We start from the raw sequence: 22489 nt of genomic DNA, 5'->3' as shown, positions 1-22489 counted from the left end.
CCTTGGTCTTGCTTTCTTTAAGGACCTCTTGTTCAGCTTAACTTGAAGATCCTCAACCATACTAGTCAACTCTTGAACTGACCTCTTAAGCTTTTCCACAGAATCATCTTGAAAGGAGAGCTTAGCCTTTGGAGTTGCTTCACCACTTGAACCTTCTTGACCTCCTTTGTCCTTGATAGTAAAAGGTTGATCATCAATGGTAGGAAGGTTGGTTGGGTTATAGATGTTAAACTTCATGGCTATATCTTCAGCTATGTTCAAGGTCACAAGACCCTCTTTGACATCAATAACTGCTCCAACAGTGGCTAGGAATGGCCTTCCAAGAATGATTGGATCTTCAGGTTCCTTGTCCATCTCCAACACCACAAAATCAGTGTGAACCCTTGCCTTCCCTATCTTGACTGGGACATTCTCCAACCTTCCAACTATCTCCTTGTTTGACCCATCAGCTAGACATATATGAAGGTTGGTGGATTTGAAATCAGTTCTCCCAAGCTTTTGTGCTATGGAGTATGGCATCACACTTGTTGAAGCTCCCAAATCACAAAGGCATTGGTTGTAGTGAAGATAGCTAAGTGTGCAAGGCAGATAGAATGGACCTGGATCCTTAAGCTTGATTGGAATGATAACTCCTCCAAGGTCCTCAAGATCCTTCTCATCTTGAGATTCAGCCTTCTTCTTTGACAAATCAAGCAAAAAGTCTTTGTAGAGAGGATATGGATCATACTGTTCCAAGGCAGGTCCTCTCTCTTCTTCTTGGTAAGCAATGGTGATCTCTTGTATGGCCAACACTTCCTCAACCACAGCTTTCTCAATCACAACCACTTCCTTCAAAGCCTTCTCTTCCTCTTGTTGCTTAGCCATCATCTCCTTTCTCTCAATGATTTCCCTAAGCTCCTTAATCTTTTGTGCTTTGAAACGTCCTGGGAATGGAAGAGGTAGCTTGTAGGCAGGAGGAATGTACTTAGCAGGCTTGACATCTTCTGAGTCTGCAACTCGATCGACCACTCGAGCATGCACTCGGTCGAGTGGCTGTTCGAGTACTTGGTCGAGTGCAATAGCGGACTCCAGTTGCTTTGCACAAACGTCACTTGGGGCTTCAGTAACTAATGAATTCCCCCAAACTTTGAACTCACTGTCCTCAGTGACTTCCTCATCAGAGATATGAATGGCTTTTGCAGTGAACTCCCTTGGATTTTGAACAGCTTTTCCAGGGAGTTGGTTGGGTTTAGGAGCTGAAGTAGAGGCAATGTTGCTCTCCATATACTTCATTCTGGAATTGAGACCTTCAAACTTCATGTTCAGATCATTGTACTGTGATGTGAGCCTTTGATTCAACTCAGCAAACTGTTTGGCTTCCTCAATCTTGCATTGTGTTTGCCCAATCAACAACTGTTGCATCATTGCTCTTAAGTCTTGTTCCTGGCCTTGGTTAGTCTGAAACCCTGGTGGGGGACACAATTGGGGCTGGAACACTTGGTGTTGTTGCTTGGGGATGTAGTTTTGTTGCTGTTGTTGAGGCTGAGGAGGTGGATAGACTTGGTCTTGAGGATTGGCCACATTGGTGCTCCTATAAGAGAGATTGTTGTTTTTGAAACCTCCTTGGTTGTAGCCTTTGAATCCTCCCTGGTTTTGCATGTAGCACAACTCAGCAAATTCAGGCTCGCCCTCTTGAGCTGGAGTTTCTTCTTCACCAATGAAGTGAATGGACTTGGACTGGCTGAGGAGTATCTTGTCAAGCTTCTCATTGACCATCTTCAAATCCTTCTTATACTTGTCCTCTTGATCAGTTGAGGAGCTCCTTATGGTCCTATCATAATCCTCATTATAGTTGCCATCAGATTGAGCAAGGTTCTCAACTAATTCCCATCCTTCTTCCACATTCTTGTTGAGGAAGTTGCCATTAGAGGCTGTATCAAGAAGCATTCTTATCTTGGGAAGCACTCCTCTATACAAGGTGCTTAGAAGTGACTCATTGCTGAAGCCATGGTGAGGACACTGAGTCTGGAATCTTTTAAACCTCTCCCAAGCTTCACAAAAGCTCTCATTATTCCTTTGAGCAAACCCAGAAATCTCATTCCTCAGCCTTGCAGTCCTTGCATTGGAGAAGAACTTGGCCAGAAAAACTTTCTTGCATGCATCCCATGTGGTGATATCTCCAGTAGGAAGAGTATTCTCCCAAAGGTGAGCTTTGTCTCCAAGAGAAAATGGGAAGAGCCTTAATTTGAATCCATCTTCACTCACTCCATTGATCTTAGTGAGTCCACATATTCTGTCAAACTCATCAAGGTGATCTAGTGGATCCTCCATTGGCAACCCATGAAACTTGTTGGCTTGTATCATTGAGATCAATCCACTCTTGATCTCAAAGTTATTGTTTGCTACTGAAGGTGGCACAATTCCAGCCCTTTGGTTGTGGGTATTGGGTGAATCTCCTGCACCAATGTGCCTTGGTCTCTGCTCATGGATAGCTTGTTGCTCCATGATGTCTTGACCTTGTTGTTGTTGAACTACTCTTCCTTGCTTATGTCTCAAACCCTTTTGTAGCCTGTGGATGTTGTCAATAGGCTGTTGAAGACTGTCTTTGCCTTTTGACCTTGTGTGCATCAACAAACTCTACTACAGACTCGAACAGGTACACGGTCGAGCGCAGGCTCGAGTGGGTGGTCGAGTCGACTGGGAAGTAATGGCTATTTATTTCCGACTTCTGGCTCGATCAAGTGCTCGATCACTGCTCGGTCGAGTGGTGGTCGAGTAGGTGGTCGAGTGGTACCTGAAACACAAAACAGCCAAGCAAAGGAAGATTCGAGTTCAGTAACTTCACAAGTGTTTAAACAAACTTAATCTTAGACTAATAATGATCCTAAATGTCACAAAACACACTCAAATGGGCAACGGCGCCAAATTGAAACTGACTTTCTTTGTGGTGTGTGAATGAATGATGTATGGAATGAATAGAAGTCAGGGTGTTTCAATTCCCCTTATGCAGTTGCAGTATAAGAGGTGTCAATCCTATCTGAGTGATTGCGAACAATTAAGATGTGCATATGAGTCTAAGTCAAGCCAATTGTAAAGATTGTTTGTCACTAACAATCCTAAAATGAGATATGAAATGCAGAAGTAAAAACAACTAGAACAAGATACTAAATGCAAACAGAACAGACAAATTAAAGCTATAATGAAACTAGAACAGAGATAGACACTATGCTAATGAACTAATGCAAGACAAGTAATGAACAGGAAACTACGTGAATGCAATGGAAATGAAACAGGAATGAAACAAGACAATCACAAATCAAAAACACAAGTTCTGGGGATGAACTCGAGCAGCACTCGACCGAGTGTAGGTCGAGTACGTGGTCGAGCTAGCCTAAACGTGAAAACAGAGCAACACAAGAAAAATAGAGCAATGCTAAAACTAATCAAACAACAAGCAAGCAATGATATTTAGACTAAGATTTCAATAAACAAAGAAGGCCTTGAGGAGAGATTCATGGGCTGAGCTAATCATTGTGGTTATCTAACTTGGTCAACAAATCTCAAGCAAACTTTGAGCTGATCTCTAGACATACTATTCTAAGACATGTTTAATCCACTCTCATGGCAAGAAACAATCAAACCTATGAATTTCTAGACTTGTTCTCACAAAGAAAAGAATCTACACAAGCAGGCATTAAGCAATACATCTCAAACCAAACAAGACTTCTAATCTCTTAGCAAGCCTAATGGTAAGCTCTAGATCTAGCCTTATCTATGCTCTTTAGACATTGGTGTGATGCTAAGATGCTTGAAATCAAACCCTACCTTCTCAGATATAGGATCAGCATTAAGATCATCTAGCCTAGAAGAGATCTACAACAATCAAGCTTGACCAAATCAAACAAACCACAAGATCAACCCAGCCTAACCCATCCTCAAGGTCCTAAGCAAACTACTCAAAAGAACACATGGTGAAATATGTCAAAAACCCAGAAAATAATGAAACTTGCATCATTAGAAAGATGAAACAGAGATCTACAATGTTGATGAAGAAATAAAACTCGAAATCTTAATATTTTGAAAGTTATGAAACAAACAAAATACAAGAATCTAGTCTTTCTTTCTTAAACAAGTACAAAATCTAAAATAAAAGAAAGTGCAAAAGGAATAAAATCTAAAAAAGGTAAAAACTAGGTTTTAGACTCTCTAAAAAGCTGGACTCTTTGGTGGCTGCAGGTACAAGGGCTTTATATAGGAGATGAGGTGGAAGCCCTAAAAATACAAAAAGTCAAAGCAGTCAACGGCTCGGTCGAGTGGCTGGTCGAGCTGGCTTCTCTCGTGCATTCTCCACTCGGTCGAGTCCTCCTCAGCACACGGTCGAGTTGGACTTCGGACCTTGATTCTACAACCTTAACTCTCTTGTTTTCTCCTCAGGATTGCTTCACTTCTCCTCAGCATTGCTTCCATGCTCCTTAAGCTCCAAAATCACTTGTTTATGCATGAAAAGATGCAAATGCAATGCAACTATACTCTAATGCATGATTAGTCCTAAAGCTACACAATAATGGCCTAAATAGATAGCAAAAGATGCAAAAGTTGTGAATAAACTAAGGGAAAACAAGGTGAAATATATGAACATCACTATTCTTATATCTGAGAGGGTAAGGATAGATTTTAAGCTTCTCTGCATCACACCAATGTTAGGGTTGCTAGATAAGGCTAATATTGGATATTATTGTGCCTATCCCAAGAGATTGGTTTTATAGGGTGGTTTTTGACAAATAATGAACCTGGATCTTAATGCCTGTTTAGTATGGTTTCACCAATGAGAGTTGGGTTAAGATGTTACTAAACCTGATTGTTATTGCCATGAGAGTGGATAAGCAAGGTTATGAGGTCATTGTCTAGGGATAGCTCTTATTTGTTTGTGGTTTGTTAAGCAACCTAGATAGATTAAGTTTAATACCAACCAATAATTCCCATCCTTAGGATCTATTTGCTACTTGTTTGCTTCTGTTTCTTGCATTTAATTACTTGTCTTTTTCTGCTTTATTGTTTCTGCTTTTAGTTTTAAAGTTAATCTTCTGTTCTGCATCACTCGACCATGCACTCGACCTTTGTTCATACCATGCTCGATCGAGTGCTAGGTCGAGCTCCAGTTTACTTTCTTATTTATGCTCTGCTCTTTTCTAGTTTGCTCTTGTTTACTTCTGCTTATTAGTTTATTTTGCTTAGTATTTCTTTAAGTTGTTTTGATTACTGCATTTTCATTTCTGCTTCACTAGGTTGATTGATAAACCCCCAATCTGAATTGGCTTAACTTATACTATCTTGATTGCATCTTTTGTGATTAGCATAATACTATTTGGATTGACACCTTAACTACTACAATGCATAAGGTTAATTGAACCTGATAGGATATACACAAAAATCCTAGTATCAGGGACCCTTTATCTCCTTATCTGTTTATTTTGTGTACGGAAGTGTTAATTGCAAATATTCGGAAAGCGGAGGAGGATAAGCTGATTACAGGGATCAAGGTGGCAAATAAATGCCCCCCCCCCCATTACGCACTTCTTGTTTGCGGATGATAGTCTCTTTTTATGTAAGGTTAACAAGGCTCAATGTGAGGCAATTTTGGATATTCTACGGAAATATAAGGCTGTCTCGGGTTAGCAAATTAATTTTGCAAAATCTTCTATTCAGTTTGGGCATAAGGTTGATGAGGACACGAAAACGGAGCTCCAGAGGGTCCTTGGAATAACAAATTTAGACGGCATGGGTTCATATTTAGGTTTGCCTGAGGGTTTAGGTGGGTCTAAAACAAAGGTTTTTTCTTTTGTTCAGGATAGGCTGCAAACTCGGACGACTTGCTGGTCGGAGAAGTTGTTATCCAAGGGGAAAAAGAGGTGATTATTAAGTCAATTGCAACTTCTGTCCCAACGTTTTTGATGTCTTGTTTTCGGCTACCAAAAACAATCACGTCCAAATTTACCAGTGCAGTGGCGAACTTTTGGTGGAGTACAAATGGACGGAAATGAGGTATGCATTGGTTAGCTTGGGAGAAATTGTGATGTAGTAAACAGTTGGGCGGTTTGGGCTAAAATATTATGGCGGCTAATTGAGGTTCCACCCTCTTTGTTCGCCAGGGTTTTTAAAAGTAGGTATTATAGGAATACGAATCCCATGGAATAGATTCGTTCATACTGTCCCTCATTTGGGTGGAGGAGTCTTATTTCTGCTCGCTCTCTGGTAAACAAGATGCTTATTAAAAGAGTTGGGTCCGGAACATCCATTCCTATATAGACTGATCTCTGGATCCCAACTCATTTCTCGAGATCAGCTTTAAGCAAGGGTCCATTTAAGGATCCTTCTCTTTAAATTTCTCACTTAATTGATCGTCAAACGAAGTCGTAGAGGATTGATTTGGTTACTGAGAATTTTGATCTTGTCGCTGTTGCATTGATAAGGGCTTTATCTGAAGGAGGACTCTCTTGGTTGGCACTTTACGAAGAATGAGAGGTATACAGTTAAGTCTGGTTATCATACGGCACGTATGGAGGTTACAAGGCCTTTTCAGGCACTTGGTGGCGGGCCGGAGATTACCCATCTCCTAGCCAGTGTTTGGCAGGTTCGTTGTCCGCCAAAACTTCACCATTTTATGTGACAGGTGCTGTCAGGGTGCATTTCGGTTTCGATGAATTTGCAACATCGTGGCATTTCTTGTGATCTGGGTTGTGCTCGTTGCGGTGCCAATGCGGAAGAAGTCAATCATGCCTTGTTTCTTTTTCCACCGACGCGTCAGGTTTGGGCTTTATCTCAGGTAACGGTAGGACCACACTACTTTCCGATGGAGTCTATGTATGCCAATATGGACCATTTTTTGGGCCTTAAGAGTCTGGGCTCCCATGTCTCGACCTTCCCATGGGTTTTGTGGTATAAATGGAAAGCGTGAAATGGACGTGTGTTTCAGAATGAAGTTGAGCGGTCGGAGGAGATAGTTAGGGTAGCAGAAGGCGAGGCGCTGACATGGCAGCAGGCTCTGGAGGAGGGTGAGGGTGAGGATGTGGCTTCCACAACCCACCCAATTGACCCCAACTCTTGGACGAGGGTGGCTGCTGCTTCACTTACCACTTTCTATTCAGGATATTCTTTGATGGATCGTGGAAAGCTGATGACTCGTTTGCAGGCGTAGGATCCGACGCCACGTATGGGAGCCACTAATTTCCGACGGAGCCATTCCTCCTTACATGCCGAAACTGAAGCTTTCGTTTGGGCTATGCGATGTATGATCGGGAATGACTACCGTGACCTGGCGTTTTATTCAGAATGTTCAGATTTGGTGAAGATAGTGTCTTCACCTAATGATTGGTCGGCGTTCTCGACATACTTCAAGATAAACAGGGAAGAATTTTCTACTTTTTCCTTATCTTTTATTCCTAGGACTGCAAATGTAAAAGCGGATTGTTTGGCATACGAACCCGCGTACATCTGTACATATTATCTTGTATTGTAACAATTTTTCATGCCATTAACTCGTTTTTTTGTTGAAAAAAAAAATCTATAATGCGTTAGGGGATTTAATAACAAAATTAAAACGTATTTTATAATTTATTTTTTAATTAAGAGTCTATGAGTTTAGTCGCTTGACAAAAGTGACATGTCATATATATACATAATATATGAAATTTTTTTTTAATTCAAAGAAAATTGCTAGTACGGAAAATATATGAAATTATGAATACATATGATCCAATTGATATTTAAAAATAAATTATCTTTAATAGAATTTTAGTAAAGCTGCCGGTTTAAAAAGTGTAAGTAGGTTGTATAACTAGATATGTCCTAAGTCCTATCATGGAATTAATTGTTCTTCAAGTATCAAATACATTAGAAATATTAGATGGTTATTAGATGGTTAAAAACTATAAATAGTAAGTTAGTAACTAATCAGGATCTACGATATATCTTATATTAATATTGTTAAAAATAATAAAAGGATTTAATTCAGCTGTGTCAGCCAGTAGTTTAAATCAACTCAAAACCAATGAGGTGGGGCATCAGTTTTCGGATAATGAACAAATGATGTTAGATGCGTTTTTGGGCTCTACCTTGGAAGACTTACCGGTCTCCGATGGTCAGCTTGTGGACGTAGCGACAGTTCCTGTAGGGTTTTCTGATAGGAGGGTTTGCAAAAATTTATTCCCAGGGACAGTGGCGGTAAGTGATTCTGATATGAACGATATGGAGCTGATGCAGAAGGAGGTGACTTTCACAGATGTTCTGGGTGACTTTCTGGCTCAAGATTTCCCTCTTAAGGAGGATCAATCGCTAAATTTTCTGGGTACAATCCCGGAGGAGAGGGGCAATGAAACAGAGGTATCCCGTGAGGGGGGAGAAGAAGCAGAGGTAACGGAGGACCTTCTAGCGGAGGAGGAGGTTAATGTTGAGGATCTCTCTGATCGGGGCTCAAAGGTTTTGCAAGAGGGGTCTGCGGAGGATATCTCTGACGACATTCCCCCAAGTGATGAGACTGGTGGTACGGTTCAACCACCGCGGTCTAAAGTGGTCAAGGGTAAGGGGCCTCTCCAAGGGTGAGTACCAAGAAGCGGAACATGTTTACTTTGGCGTCGCCTCGTAAGAAGGTTGTCACTAAGGGTGCAGGACTGATGGGTAAAGCGGGTTCTCACCAGGGAGGGAAGCCTCCGAGTAATGCGGCTGATTAATGCAAGTCGTCAGCAGGTGTTGGCAAGGGTGTGGGTTCTCCTCCCATCTTACAAGGAGATGGTCTTCTGCTTGGCAGCAGTCTTTGTTCTTTTCTACCATAGTTTCTTCCGTTTTGCATAATTTTCTGCTTCTGATTAATCACCATCGGTTATTCCGTATGGTTTTAGTTGTTGTTTGCTTCTCTTTTCCTTTGTTGGTTATGATTATCTGGTTTTGGATAATTGTGGTTGTAGTCAATTGGTCCGTGTATTAATAAACCCTTGCCACGGTTTTCTTTACGTCTTGTTTCTCCATCTTTCTTACGATGTTTCATATATCGGTGGTGTGTTTTTGGTTAGTGGTTTTTTATTTACAGACAACGAGGTACATTTATCAAGATGTTCAAACCAGTTGGTTGCTTTATTCAGATGGAGTTCTTTTATTTCTTTTTATTGGTCGGGTTTTTATTCCTTATTATGGTCACGAGTTTTTATATTGTTATTGGTTTCAATACCTTGCCTATTTATCATGGTGGTTCTGCATGGTGATATTTTATATTTTTTATACTTGTAAGATGCAGATTTTGAGTTGTAAGATGCAGATTTTGAGTTGGAATTGTCAAGGTCTTGGCAATAAGGCTACTATTGGAAATCTAAGGGATTTATGGGGTCGACCTCGTCCAGACTTTCTTTTTCTCATGGAAACGAAGAAATCTTTTTCGTTCTTGGAAAAATTTGTAGGCCACTTTGGCTATAAAAATTTAAAAACAGTGGAACCGATTGGTTGTAGTGGGGATCTGGCTATGTTCTATAATCAAGAAGATTATCCTGTTTCAATTTTATTTGAGTCAAATAGATTGATTGATGTGGAGGCGGTTTACAAAGGTTGCACAATTAATTTAACATTTGTTTATGGCGATCCGGTCCCTAAGAACCGGGATGGTTTGGGAACGGCTATTAAGGATCAGTTCGTCACGAAAAACTTCTTGGTTTGTTATTGGTGGTTTTAATGAATTAACAGGAAATCATGAAAAACGTGGTGGGAAACTCCGTCATGCTTCTTCTTTTCTTGCTTTTAATGGAATTATTCAGGACTGTGGTTTCTTGGAGTTTCCATATCTTGGGGACTTTTTGTCTTGGCGAGGGTGGCGGGATAAAAAACCAATACGTTGTAGGTTGGACAGGGCTTTGGGTAATGAGGATTGGCACGATTTGTTTCCTGATACGGTTATAGAATACTTGCCCATGGTTGCATCTGATCATAAGCCTCTTGTTGTGAGTATAGGCGCTAAGAGGCCACGGGGGCGGAGGAGTTTTATCTTTGATCGTCGCTGGGATGGGAAGGAGGGATTGATGGATGCGATCTCGCATGGTTGGGATGGTGCTCCTGATCAGGGATCGACCAATTTGTGGAGAGACTTGCCAATTGTCAATGGGAGATCTCTCGGTGGCGCAAAGCGCAGGTCCCTTTCGGTAGGGATATGATTGAGGATTTGAAACGAAAATTGGATGTCGTTCAGGCAGATGATGCATCTCCCCCGAGTGTAATTTTGGAACTAACTGACCGGCTGCGAGAGGCATATCGGGATGAGGAGGTATATTGGTATTTGAAGACCCGGAATCGATGGATGCGGGTGGAGGATAAGAATACTAAGTATTTCCATGCACAAACTAAGCAGCGACGGACACGTAATCAAATCAATGGTTTGTATGACAAGCATAATGTTTGGTCTACAGAGTATGCTGCAATTTGTAATACAGCGGTGTCGTATTTTGAGGATTTGTTTACTTCCATTAATCCGGATAATTTTGAGGACGCCCTAAGTGAGGTTAAAACTGTAATTACGGATGAGGTGAATGTGTGTTTACTTGGCCCAGCTACAGAGGCTGAGGTAAAGAGGGTTCTTTTTATGATGCATCCGGATAAAGCTCCCGGCCCAGATGGGATGACAGCTTTGTTTTTTCAGAAAGCATGGATGGTTTTCAAAAAAGATCTTGTGTCATTAGTCAATCGGTTTTTTTCCGAAGGGGTTTTTGATAAAAGTTTAAATAGTACGCATATCTGTCTAATTCCGAAGGTGGCAAAGCCAATCCGAATGACAGAATTGCGTCCTATTAGTCTTTGTAATGTGGAGTATAAGATTATTTCGAAAATCTTGTGTCAGCGGCTTAAAACGGTTCTATCGGCTCTTATTTCGGAAACTCAATCCGCTTTTGTTCCAGGCCAACTAATTTCTGATAACATCTTGATTGCTCAGGAGATGTTTCATGGTTTACGAACTAATCCGTCTTGTAAAGGGAAATTTATGGCTATAAAAACAGATATGAGCAAGGCGTATGACAGGGTAGAGTGGGCTTTTGTTGAGGCGCTACTTCGAAAAATGGGGTTTGCGGAGACATGGATCTCCTGGATCATGTTTTGTGTTACATCGGTTGAATATAAAGTTCTTCTCAATGGTCAACCAAATGGATTGATTCTTCCTCAGCGGGGGCTACGGCAAGGAGACCTGTTATCTCCTTATTTGTTTATTTTATGTACGGAAGTTTTAATTGCTAATATCCGGAAAGCAGAGATGGGTAAGTTGATCACTGGGATTAAGGTGGCCAACAAATGTCCACCAATCAGGCACCTGTTATTTGCGGATGACAGTTTATTTTTTTGTAAGGTTGAAAAGGACCAATGTGGAGCTATCTTGGATATTTTAAAGCAGTACGAGGCCGTCTCAGGACATCAAATTAATTTTGCAAAGTCTTCGGTACAGTTTGGTCATATGGTTGATGAGGGGGTGCAAACGGAGATGCAGGAGGTTCTTGGAATAACCAATTTGGGCGGCATGGGTTCATATCTGGGTTTACCTGAGAGTTTAGGGGGGTCTAAAACACAGGTTTTCTCTTTTGTTCGGGATAAACTACAAAATCGGACAAATGGTTGGACGGCGAAGCTAGTATCCAAAGGAGGGAAAGAGGTGATGATTAAGTCTGTTGCGACTGCTGTTCCGACTTTTGTGATGTCTTGCTTTCGGATACCGAAAACGATCACATCCAAACTTACTAGTGCAGTGGCAAATTTTTGGTGGAGTACAAATGGTCATTCAGGGGGTATGCATTGGCTTGCTTGGGAGAAATTATGTTGCAGTAAGAAACTAGGCGGCTTGGGGTTTAAGAATGTCGACGATTTTAATTCGGCTTTGCTGGCTAAACAATTATGGCGGCTGATTGAGTTTCCAGACTCACTGTTGGCCAGGGTTTTCAAAGGTAGGTACTATCGGAACTCCAATCCAATGGAACCGATTAGGTCATACTCTCCCTCTTATGGGTGGAGGAGTATTGTATCTGCTCGATCTTTGGTACACAAAGGGTTCATTAAAAGAGTGGGCTCCGGGGAAACCATTTCTATATGGACGGATCCCTGGATTCCGGCTCAATCCCCAAGACCAGCTTTAGGTACGGGTCCCTTTGCGGATCCTTCTCTCCAACTAACTCAGTTCATTGATCGTCAAACGAATTCCTGGCGTATGGATCTGCTTCATGAGCATTTTGATCTGATGGATGTCGACTTGATAGGGGCTTTACCTTTATGGAGTTTTCCATCGGCAGACTCCCTTGGGTGGCATTTTACAAAGTCTGGGAAGTACACGGTTAGGTCTGGATATTATTCGGCATGCAGGCAGCACCGCGGACTTTTCAGGTCCCAGGGTGTGGTCCAGAGATAACCCCTCTTTTAGCTAGTGTTTGGCAGGTTAAATGCCCACCTAAAATACAACATTTTATGAGGCAAGTTTTGTCTGACTGTCTTTCTGTCTTGTCTAATCTGAGACGGCGGAGTATAGCATGTGGTTTGGGTTGTGCACGGTGTGGGGCTGATGACGAAAAAATAAATCATGCTATTTTTGTTTGTCCACCGGCTCGGCAAGTGTGGGCCTTATCTCATATTCCGGTGGGGCCAATTTCTTTTCCCACGGACTCTGTGTATGCAAACATGGATCATTTTTTAGGCTTAAAAAATCCGGGTTTTCAAGCACCCGCTTTCCCCTGGGTTATGTGGTATATATGGAAAGCCATGAATGCACGGGTTTTCGAAAATAAGGATGAGCAGCCTGGGGAGATTTTCAGTGTAGCAGCGGGTGAGGCGTTATCTTGGCAGCAGGCACAAGAAGAGGGTCAGAGTGAGGATCTCCCCTCTGGTCCGGTCGTTTCTAACTCGGGTGAGGGTGGCTGCAGCTCCCTTTTCTACCTTTTCTCGGGTCATTGGTGTTTCGTTGATGGATCTTGGAAGGCCGGTGACACGTTTACAGGTGCAGGATGGCTTTGTACGACGTCTCAGGATTCGTCGCACATTATGGGAGCTACCAATTTCCGACGAAGTCTCTCCCCCTTACATGCTGAAGTAGAAGCTTTCATCTGGGCTATGCGTTGTATGATTGGACATGTCACCAGGACGTGGCTTTCTATACTGACTGTTCAGACTTGGTGAAGATGGTGTCTTCACCTCAAGACTGGCCGACATTTTCGACGTACCTCGCCGATATCAAGATTGACAGGGAGGAGTTTACTTCTTTCTCTTTATCTTTTATTTCTAGAAATTTGAATGTACGTGCGGACGCTTTAGCGCGTAAGGCGCGTATAAGTCTGCACCATGTTTTGTATGTAAACAACTTTCCACCTTATTGGCTCACATGAGCTAATCTTCTGTTGTCAAAAAAAAAGATTTAATTCATATTAAATATCAAATTAATAATATTTTAAAAAAAATTAGTAATATCAAGTCAAATTAGTTATGTCTATGTATTTAAAAATTTTAAATATGTTTAAATATTCATAATTTTAATCTTTTATTAAGCTTAGCTTTATCAATCACAATTTTTAAAATTGTTTAAAATTTTAAAATTGTTTAAAATTTTAAAATCTACTATATATATGATAAAATTAAACTGTTTAAAATTAAAATGTACTAATTAACTGTTAAGTGTTAACAAATTATATTTTATTACTAGAAATACTTCTATATGGGAAACTTAATGCTTTTTTGTTTGCAAATAAAGGCCCTAAATATACGGCAGGATGGAAAGAGTTTCTTTGTTTTTGCAATCCCAGAATCCCTTATAATTTAATGGGTTTCTATGCAAAATAGTACATTTTAAAAACTTTATTGGATTTTTAGTATATTTACTATTTATAATTAGATAATTAGGTAGGTTTTACTATTTGTATAATAGAAGGGTTGTGAGATAGATGAGAAAGTGGGGTAGAGTGTATTATTGTAAAATTACAAAAGGGTAGTTGGATCCGTACAACTCATTTTAGTATACGGAAATACAAAATAGAAATATTTTTAATTTATTCATATTTAATGTACTTTATATCAGCTATACGGATGAAAATGTGTATATTAATATACATATGTATACTAAACTAGCTGTACACCTCAAATATATGTATTATTATTTACTTGTACACTTAATAAACTGTACGAATTGCATCTGTATATTTAATGATTGTACAGGTAAAAATTTGTGAAATTTATTTTACATAATAAAAACAAATCATTAAACAAAATGAATATCAAATAATAGATGCAAGAATATAGAATTTTATATACCTAAAATTTTTTAGAAAATAAATTTATTTTGATTAGTATTTTAATTATTAAATTCAATGGGTCATGTAATAAAATAATAAAATATTTAATTTTAATGGTATATTTGTAAATAAAAAGAATTTTTGAGGGTTATAAAGTAAGGTAAATAGTAGTGAATAGTTGAAGGTGATTGTTTTGCAAATGATAAATAGTGAATATACTAAATTGACAATTATGTTTAAAAAATGTACTTATTTTCCAAATATCTCTAATTTAATTATGTTGTTCGTATGCGATGTTACGCATTTTTTTGTCCTTTTTAATGATAATTAAAATAATTCGTCAGATTGAAAGTTGACAACAAAAAAAAAAAAAAAAAAAAAAAAGAAGAAGAAGAAGAGATGTTGAAAATGATTGAATATACAGAAAATGAAAGGAAAATCAAATTGAGCTTTAACTAACTCCACAAGTCTCGTGCGCCATTACAGCTGCCCAACACAATGTCTTATGACACAATATATGTTGATAGAAATAAGTTTTTAAGATTTCAAATCATGTTTCTCTATATGTTAATTAGTTCTTTGGGTATAAAACACTCGGTCGGTGCTACGATCATTATCATACTTACCACTTTTATGCAGTTTATGTTTTCTTTGTACCGGATCTAATAGTGCCGTATTCGAATTCATTGAAAGGCGATATACATTTGTTCTATAGTATTCTGTGGATGAATCATCAATGTACAAATATATAAAAAAAGTAGAATTTTATTCAAGCGAAAAAATGCAACTATATAGTGATATGTGTTTCCTTTGGTTCGGTTTGCTCCATATGTTAATTTTAAAATGGTCACTTCGTTGAAATGTTTTGTTTATATGATATATATATTGAAGACAAAAGTCAATCATGTTATTTTCAGTTGGAAACAAAAGATATTTCACATAAATAAGTATTCAATCTAAGAAAAAAAATCAAATTGGTAGATATATTATCTTAATAAATGTGAGGAGTATAGAAACCTGTTGAATAGGACACAATAAAATAAGTAACAAGTTGTATTCGTTTTGATCTGTATTATTGGACGAGGACAAAAAAGAAACAAAATGTGATGAGGTTCATACAATATTTAGGGGTCTCCAAATTTATATATAAAAGAACAAACAAAAAAAAAGTCGCGGCCTTTCCAAACACCAAGCAGCACACGAGACGCGGCGGGTCCGACATCCAGGTGGGTACGACCCGGTTAAGCCGGTCGGGTTTGGCTCGCCATAACGGGTGAGGTCGTGTGACCTTGCGACGCGGAGCCAAACAAGCTACTTAGTTCGGGAGCATGTTGGGTCCACACGTTTAACCAACACGTGGTCACGTGATACTTTTGCATGGCTATGGCATGTGGTGGCCACGACCAACTTTGTTTTTACAGTTTCATATATTATTAAAACGTTTGGCTCTCTTAAGTTACTAGTGACAAATATATATATATATATATATAATATATATATATATATATATATATATATTACTAGTGAATTTCAACTTTGGCAACCAGAAAATATTTATTTTGTAAAAGATTAATTATTCCGGGTCTAGATTTCGTTATGTGAAATTCCTTTTTATTTTTTCACATAGTGAAAAGATTTCTTCTGATGAAGTTCGTGGATTGATTCACAAAGTGAAAAGTTCATGGATTGAATTACTTAAGTTTTGAACGTATGAGATATTTCGAAAGGACTAGGAATGCTGCCAATGCATGGATGGAGCAACATCAACGTGGTAACGTAAAGATGCACTACTTCAATGGTCCAATTTTGTCGCCTTATATATACCCTTCATTTGATATCATGTTGAATGAATTTAAGTTGTCTAATTTTCTTTTAATTAATCGGAACTATACGTACCACATTTGATATCATGTTGAATGAATTTAAGTTTTCTATATATCCCAATATAGATACTTCATATAAATACTAAATATTAAAAGAAAAAAAAAGACGGTTAACTAGTTTTATCTAGGAATTGAACATTAAGAGTTATGGATGACTTGTTGAATTTATGTTTGCTAAATTTGGAATATCATGCGAATTTTACTTTGTTCACAATATCATGCCAAATCTGCGCTTTTTTTTTCATAACCTAACTTTATTAACTTGAATCTGTTGTTATATATGAGACATATATACATATAGAATCCAAGAAAAAAAAAAGCAATATTTACAACAAATACTATGATCGTCTAAGTGAAATTACACGCTGTTACTTGGCAAACGTAGTTTTTTTATCGCAAGTGAACATTACTTGGACGATTTGTTAGCGAAATTATTATATATTTTCTCTTTCTTGTTCGTTTTCGACACAATCATATATTTGTGCTTATATATATTTAGACTTTTACACACACAAAAATACAGTTGCAAGGTATACGTACAAACGAATATTATACAACAAGATGCGTTGTTAGTTCAATTGTTAGGAAAAAACTATTTGAGTTCTGTCGAATCTCAGTCCGACGAAGGCTTCTCTTCTAGTTAAAATATCCACATACAACAAATCGTACATATTCTTAATAATATTATTTGGTTACTTTACATTTTGCATCACAGTAGATCGACCAATAAGTGAAGTTCCCCTCTCTCGTTACCAATAAAAGATTCACGATACCTAACTTCTTTAATCGATTAATTTTACCTGAAAACGAAAGGTCAGAATCATTTATAACTTATTCTTAGGATGATGTAACGAAATTAAATCAATCATAAACCAAAAAAAGCTCAGGTGAAATACATTATTTTTAACCCAAAAAAAATTAATGCGACGACCAAGCATGATATTATAAGCTAATTAGCAGGAAATTATATAAGTATTAATGTGTGTGTATATATATATATAATATCAACAAGAAAGATTGTGAATTTTTCTATTTTATATAAAGATTGATTTGAAATATTCTTAGCGTCCTAGCCTTTTTTATTCATTTCAAAAGCTAGCAACTTGCTAGGGATTAAACAAATTTTATGTCATATTCAATTATCTTATTTAAATTTGAATCCAAACTATTAGTCTTGTTTACTAATTTAAACTTGAGAAAAGACCTAGTTTTCTCATCAATTTTTAAAAATATTTTCTCTTGAGTTTAGGGGAGATTATTTAGTTCCTTAGATGTGGTGCTTATTTTAATACAAATTCGATGTAGAATATATATATATATATATATATATATATATTCATTTCAATGGTTTTGTATATTCAAGTTCAGGAAAAATAACAACTTCTCAATTTGTAAATAAATAAATAAAGAATAAAACATTAATCTCCAGTTCATGTGCATCACTAAGGAAAATAATACTAGACCAGCTCTACATGAGATCCTCCGGAATTAGAGATTTTTTTTTTTTTTTTGTGGGCAAGAGGAATTGGAGATATCCATTTTTTTTTTTTTTAAACGTCTATTGAATATTTTGGGTCATATAATATCATAAAATCATGAAATGCATTATCAATCCATCCGAAGTATTATTTTGTTGTCGTTGTTCGTTGGATAGTATTCCAAGCTTATTCAATAAATCGAAAACATACTAATTGTGTACTAGCCCTCTACATATATATAGAGTGATACATTTTAAACGAACCAAAATCAGTTTTTTTTACTCGTCGATATTTATAAGAAATGACAATGCTTAACTTCAAACATAACTGGTGATGTTGTCATCAAATTCTTATATGTCGTATCGAGTTCAGATATATAATTTTAGATGTTCATTTAAAAAAACTTATAAAATAACTCGTGATGGTGTATTATGATTCTAATCTTGTATTTTGGGTGCTGTAATAGAAGAGTTTGGGTGCTAGAAACATATATTCACATTGATATTAAAGTTCAACTAATCACCCAAAAAGGAAAAATCTTCTAAATTTACAAGTTCCCCCAATCAGAAGAGACATTACTTATGTCTTATTGGTGATTAAAAACAAATGAAAAAAAAAAGTAAATGCACTCCCTCTAGCTATATATGTGGTGAAGACTAATATAGGAATTAATGGAGGAGTTTGGTTTCAACTTGCACAAACAGAAAAATACTCCATTTGGCTTTATTCTTTTTGAAAATGATCGTTGGTGATTTTTGTACCTTACTGTCTAATAGCTGTAGAAACTTTTTTTTTCTTTTAACGACAAAGACATGCGAAAATGGTGATGATTCTCAATGTCCAGAAAATTTTGAAATATATTTTTTTATTGTAACAAAAAATATCGATCGTGAATACAACGGAAAAGTTATATTTCCCAATTGAAAACTTTAAAGAAACCAACATTATATACAAAACAAATCTATCATTACTTATTTAGACTCTAATAAATAACAACTTGACTTTTTTTGACCACCTAACGTTTTGACTTTTGAAATATCTTTGGCTTTAGGATTAAAATATCAAGAAATCCTCCTTGATGTTATATTGCATCTTCTCCAAATTCGGCTGAACCGCAAACTGAATCATCGGTGGTGGTCCACAAGCCATGGCAATTGCTGAGCCATCTAATCCATCAGGGATATGCTCTCGCATAATCGCCTCGGAGATAAAACCGGTACTGTAAGCCCAATCTTTCTTTGCTGATTCCACTACATACCAAACCTTTAGCCGGTCCGCATACACCTCTGCCCAACTATCTAATTCCTCCCTTAGGAGAATATCTTCCTCAGTCCGGTTAGCATAAATAACATACATCTCAGTCTCATCCTCTGGATCTTTTAGAATGGCTTGGATAATTTGGTAAATCGGGGTTATACCGGTTCCGCCTGCCAACATTGCCAATTTCTCAGCAAACTTCGGTTTACCGTGAACCGTGAAATTACCCTTGCCTAGATACTCAACATGACCCAATGGTCCTTTGATCTCCAGGGTTGACCCTATAGGTAACGAGTCTAAGTACTGCGACATGAGCCCGCCATTAGGGAATCTTGGGTGGACACCACCAAAGTAAATCTTGACCACAAGTTCGAAGTAGCCAACCACATCAACGGTGCTGCTCGGTGTGTAAGCCCTGAGGCAGAGCTTATCATTAATGGTGGCGCAGAGGAAAATGTGCTTACCAACCGGTAAACCAAGAACCATGTCCTCAACAGGTAAAGCAAACCGGAATTTACGAACATCATGAGAAATGGAAGTCTTTTCGACGAGTTGAACCGGGACTTTAGCCCGGGGGTTAACCAAAGCAAGGCTCCTAACTGGAGCCGCCTCTCCAATGGGAGCCAGCAAGGAGAAGACAGCGGACGAACCATGAACAGAGTTATTGGGCGAGGAAGAGTCAGAGGAATAACCAGTGGTAATGAGCTCTCCAATGCGGTAATCCTCAAGCATCTTCTTGGCTTTATCAGAGTGAATGGCATCAAACTCCTCTGTACAATCCGTACCAGCATTGATCAAGATCGAATCCGAACCACCCGGATGGTCCTTGAGGAAGCGGGTACAGTCATAGATATGTCCATGAACAATGATCCAGCAAGAATCAGCAGAGTTATGCTTCTTAACCTCCGACATCGAGTACATTTTCGCAGTTGTGTTAAAAAACGGCGTCGAAACCGATTTCTTGAGAGTAGGAGGCGCGTCCGCGGATTTCTCGAGGTGACGTTCCTTGGCCATCCATCCACCAGATTCATTGCCCGGAAGCGTTGGATGCTCGAATACGATCCCGATCTCACCCTTGTGAGGCTTGCAAACGTTAGTCTTCACTCTAAACCAACAATTATTCATCATCCCCATGAGATTCCATATCATTTTCTCGGGCTGCGTGTTGAGAGTCTCGTCCCATGCACGGACAGCGATCTCTTTGGCACTAAGCAAGTCCAAAACCTCAACCTCAAGTGACCAGAAACACCAACACCAGAATTTCCCATACTTGTTCGGCTTCTCTTGATGGTCAAGTTCACATACGTTCCATGTTTCTCCACCATCCACTGTCACCTCTACACGGGTCACTTTCTTTCCACCACCTGTTTTTGTATATAAAGATTTTTCTAGTTATTATTATCAACTCATCCCAGTATTAAATATATATTTATTATTTTACAAACTTTTAAGAGGAAAAAAGTACCGGAATATGCGTAACCCTTTAAAGTGTAAGGTCTTTGGGTGGTGAAAGCGTTGATGGGAAGAATCTCCTCGTGACAAGGCGTCGTAATCACCGAGTTTATGTTTAGCTCGTTGATTATGTACTCCGGCTTATACCACCAGCCTGAAAAAATTAACTTCAATTTATATTTAATCACCAAAAAATAAAATAAAAATTTTAATTATATAAACTACTGAAGCTGACATCATCCACCAACATTAGTTTTCCACTGTTTAATAGTAGTATGATTTTTTTTGTTTTTGTTTTTCTCCTATAGGTTCGGAAACTTGGAAACATGTCGTTTAGTTCATTTCAGTGCGATTGCTATAAAACTAATTATTGAAAAGACTATATATATTTAAGTTTGCAATGATTATATTAATATTCTTGAAGCAAAAAGATTTGTGTGTGTACCTTCTTCGTCGGCGAGTTCGGCATCTACTTGAGAAGGTAGAACTCTGTTGTCCTTAAAATGGTAGAAATTGTCGGATTCTTGAGTTGTGACAATAATCCGTTTCAGCCATTTAACCATCCGACCACCAATGAAACCGGGGATTATGATCCGAACAGGAAACCCGTGGTCTGGTGTTAAGTACTCTCCGTTTTGCATATATGCCAAAATGATATCTCTTGATGGATCCATGGCATACTCCTTCTTGATGCTCGTTCCGTATTTGGAACCGTTAGTTCCGGCGCCACCTGGGAGATCCTCCGACCCTTCAAAGCAGACGTTGAGAGCGCCGCCTTTCCGGCTAAAGATCCCACAGCGACGCAATACGTCGCAGAGAGGGACACCGCGCCAGACGGAGGTGGAAACCCCGGCGGATCCCCAGTTGAATCCCTTTGACTTCTTCACCATGTTCTGCTCCTTACGGCGGTTCCCCGCGCAAACCAGCGTCGCGGCGAACTCTCGGTAAGCGAACTCGGAGACGAGCTGGTCCATGGTGAATTTCATGGGCCGTTTGACAAATCCGGTCACTTCGACCGTCCATTCGGCCCATTGGGCCTTAGGGACATGGCCGTGGTTACGGACGTAGTGCAAGGGGACAGGGGTGATAAACCCGTGATGCATTAAACGGTTAAGAGGCGCCTCGGAGTTAAAGGGATGTTTCCCTGTGAGACGGACCATGGAAGGGTTACGTTCGATCCAGCTATCAGCCGTGTATTCGTCTCTCAGGTCCAAGATCGACGGCTCAAGCTCGCTGTTGGATTTGCGTATCATCTCCTTGTAGTACACGGCGTTGCTGTTGTGAGTCTCGTTCTCGTCTTCGCTCGACACGTCTTCGTCATCGTCATGAACCGTCGCTGGTTTCAAGAACACGGTTTGGTTGATGGTTTGGTTCTGGTTTGCCTTAGGGGAATCGGACCGGCCCGGAACAGGAGGTTTGTAAGAACGAACCACGCCGTTTAAACCTGGCTCGAGCCGAGCGTATTGGCGATTATCTACAGAGGCCGCCATGTTGGAAAGAGAAAGTGTATAATCGTGAATATTGTACAAGACTAAGCCTTTTCTCTCTCTCTCTTGTGAGTGAGATTGAGATCTGAGGACGAAAATGCATCGTTGGTGGAGATGAAGTTATATAGGAGAGAGCCTATAGTGGTATGCCTCTTGGGAAGTATCCTGCCGAATCACACGTATGGGGACCATTTGTGACTTTTAAATTATTATTAATGTGTATCTTTTTTTCTTTCTCATTTACTATTAATTCTTATTATGACTTGACTAAATTAAATAATCATCCATTTGTTTAACAAAAGTACGAATGAATGAATCCGTTGGAGAAGTAGTTTTGTAGAAACTGCGAACACATCCCAAGCATGTAGATTCGCCCTATTTTTATTTTATGTCAACAACTGAACTTTCCATTTAAAATGAGTTTGGTAATCGAAACCGAAGTTGCCGAACCAAAAAACCAAAAATCTAAGATTTAATATATATAAAATAAATTATTATTCATAATATTTTAACGTTTTTTACTTTAAGCTAAGTTTTTTTCTTTTTTGTCAACAATATATAAAATTAGTAAAGATCAACCTACATTATTCCTTGATATTACAAAGTCTGACTTTTTTATCTTAGTATCTTTTGCTAGACCATCAGCTACAACGTTTACAGAACATGGG

General features: G+C 38.7%; 2 protein-coding genes and 1 non-coding gene across 3 annotated transcripts; 2 read left to right on the top strand and 1 right to left on the bottom strand.

Annotated features, from left to right (window-relative positions):
- Positions 1–1981: 1981 nt before the first annotated feature.
- Positions 1982–2088, top strand: LOC147947065 (small nucleolar RNA R71). The gene has a single exon (XR_015595607.1). It is a non-coding gene; the product is annotated as a small nucleolar RNA R71 (small nucleolar RNA).
- Positions 2089–12744: 10656 nt separating this feature from the next.
- On the top strand, positions 12745–13158 carry LOC147947064 (uncharacterized). The gene has a single exon (XM_087507342.1). The coding sequence runs from the start codon at positions 12745–12747 to the stop codon at positions 13156–13158; it is 414 nt and encodes a 137-aa protein (XP_087363468.1).
- A 5315-nt stretch (positions 13159–18473) lies between these two features.
- LOC104777515 (nitrate reductase [NADH] 2) lies at positions 18474–22197 on the bottom strand. Its single transcript, XM_010501787.3, has 3 exons — positions 20780–22197; positions 20348–20488; positions 18474–20246 (listed from the first exon to the last, which is right to left on the bottom strand). Exons 1-3 carry the CDS (start codon positions 21822–21824, stop codon positions 18679–18681), a joined length of 2754 nt encoding a protein of 917 aa, XP_010500089.1. The 5' UTR covers positions 21825–22197; the 3' UTR covers positions 18474–18678.
- Between the last annotated feature and the right edge of the window lie 292 nt (positions 22198–22489).

Source organism: Camelina sativa, chromosome 3, assembly GCF_030686135.1.
Source record: "Camelina sativa cultivar CO46 ecotype springtype chromosome 3, ASM3068613v1".
NCBI lineage: Eukaryota > Viridiplantae > Streptophyta > Magnoliopsida > Brassicales > Brassicaceae > Camelina > Camelina sativa.
This window is presented reverse-complemented; position numbering and strand designations above follow the sequence as displayed.

Coding starts and splice junctions, on each gene's coding strand:
- LOC147947064 (XM_087507342.1), top strand. CDS start 12,745: ATGAATGCACGGGTTTTCGAAAATAAGGATGAGCAGCCTGGGGAGATT.
- LOC104777515 (XM_010501787.3), bottom strand. CDS start 21,824: ATGGCGGCCTCTGTAGATAATCGCCAATACGCTCGGCTCGAGCCAGGT. Junction 20,489..20,779: donor CGAACTCGCCGACGAAGAAG/GTACACACACAA, acceptor TAATTTTTTCAG/GCTGGTGGTATAAGCCGGAG. Junction 20,247..20,347: donor AAAGGGTTACGCATATTCCG/GTACTTTTTTCC, acceptor ATACAAAAACAG/GTGGTGGAAAGAAAGTGACC.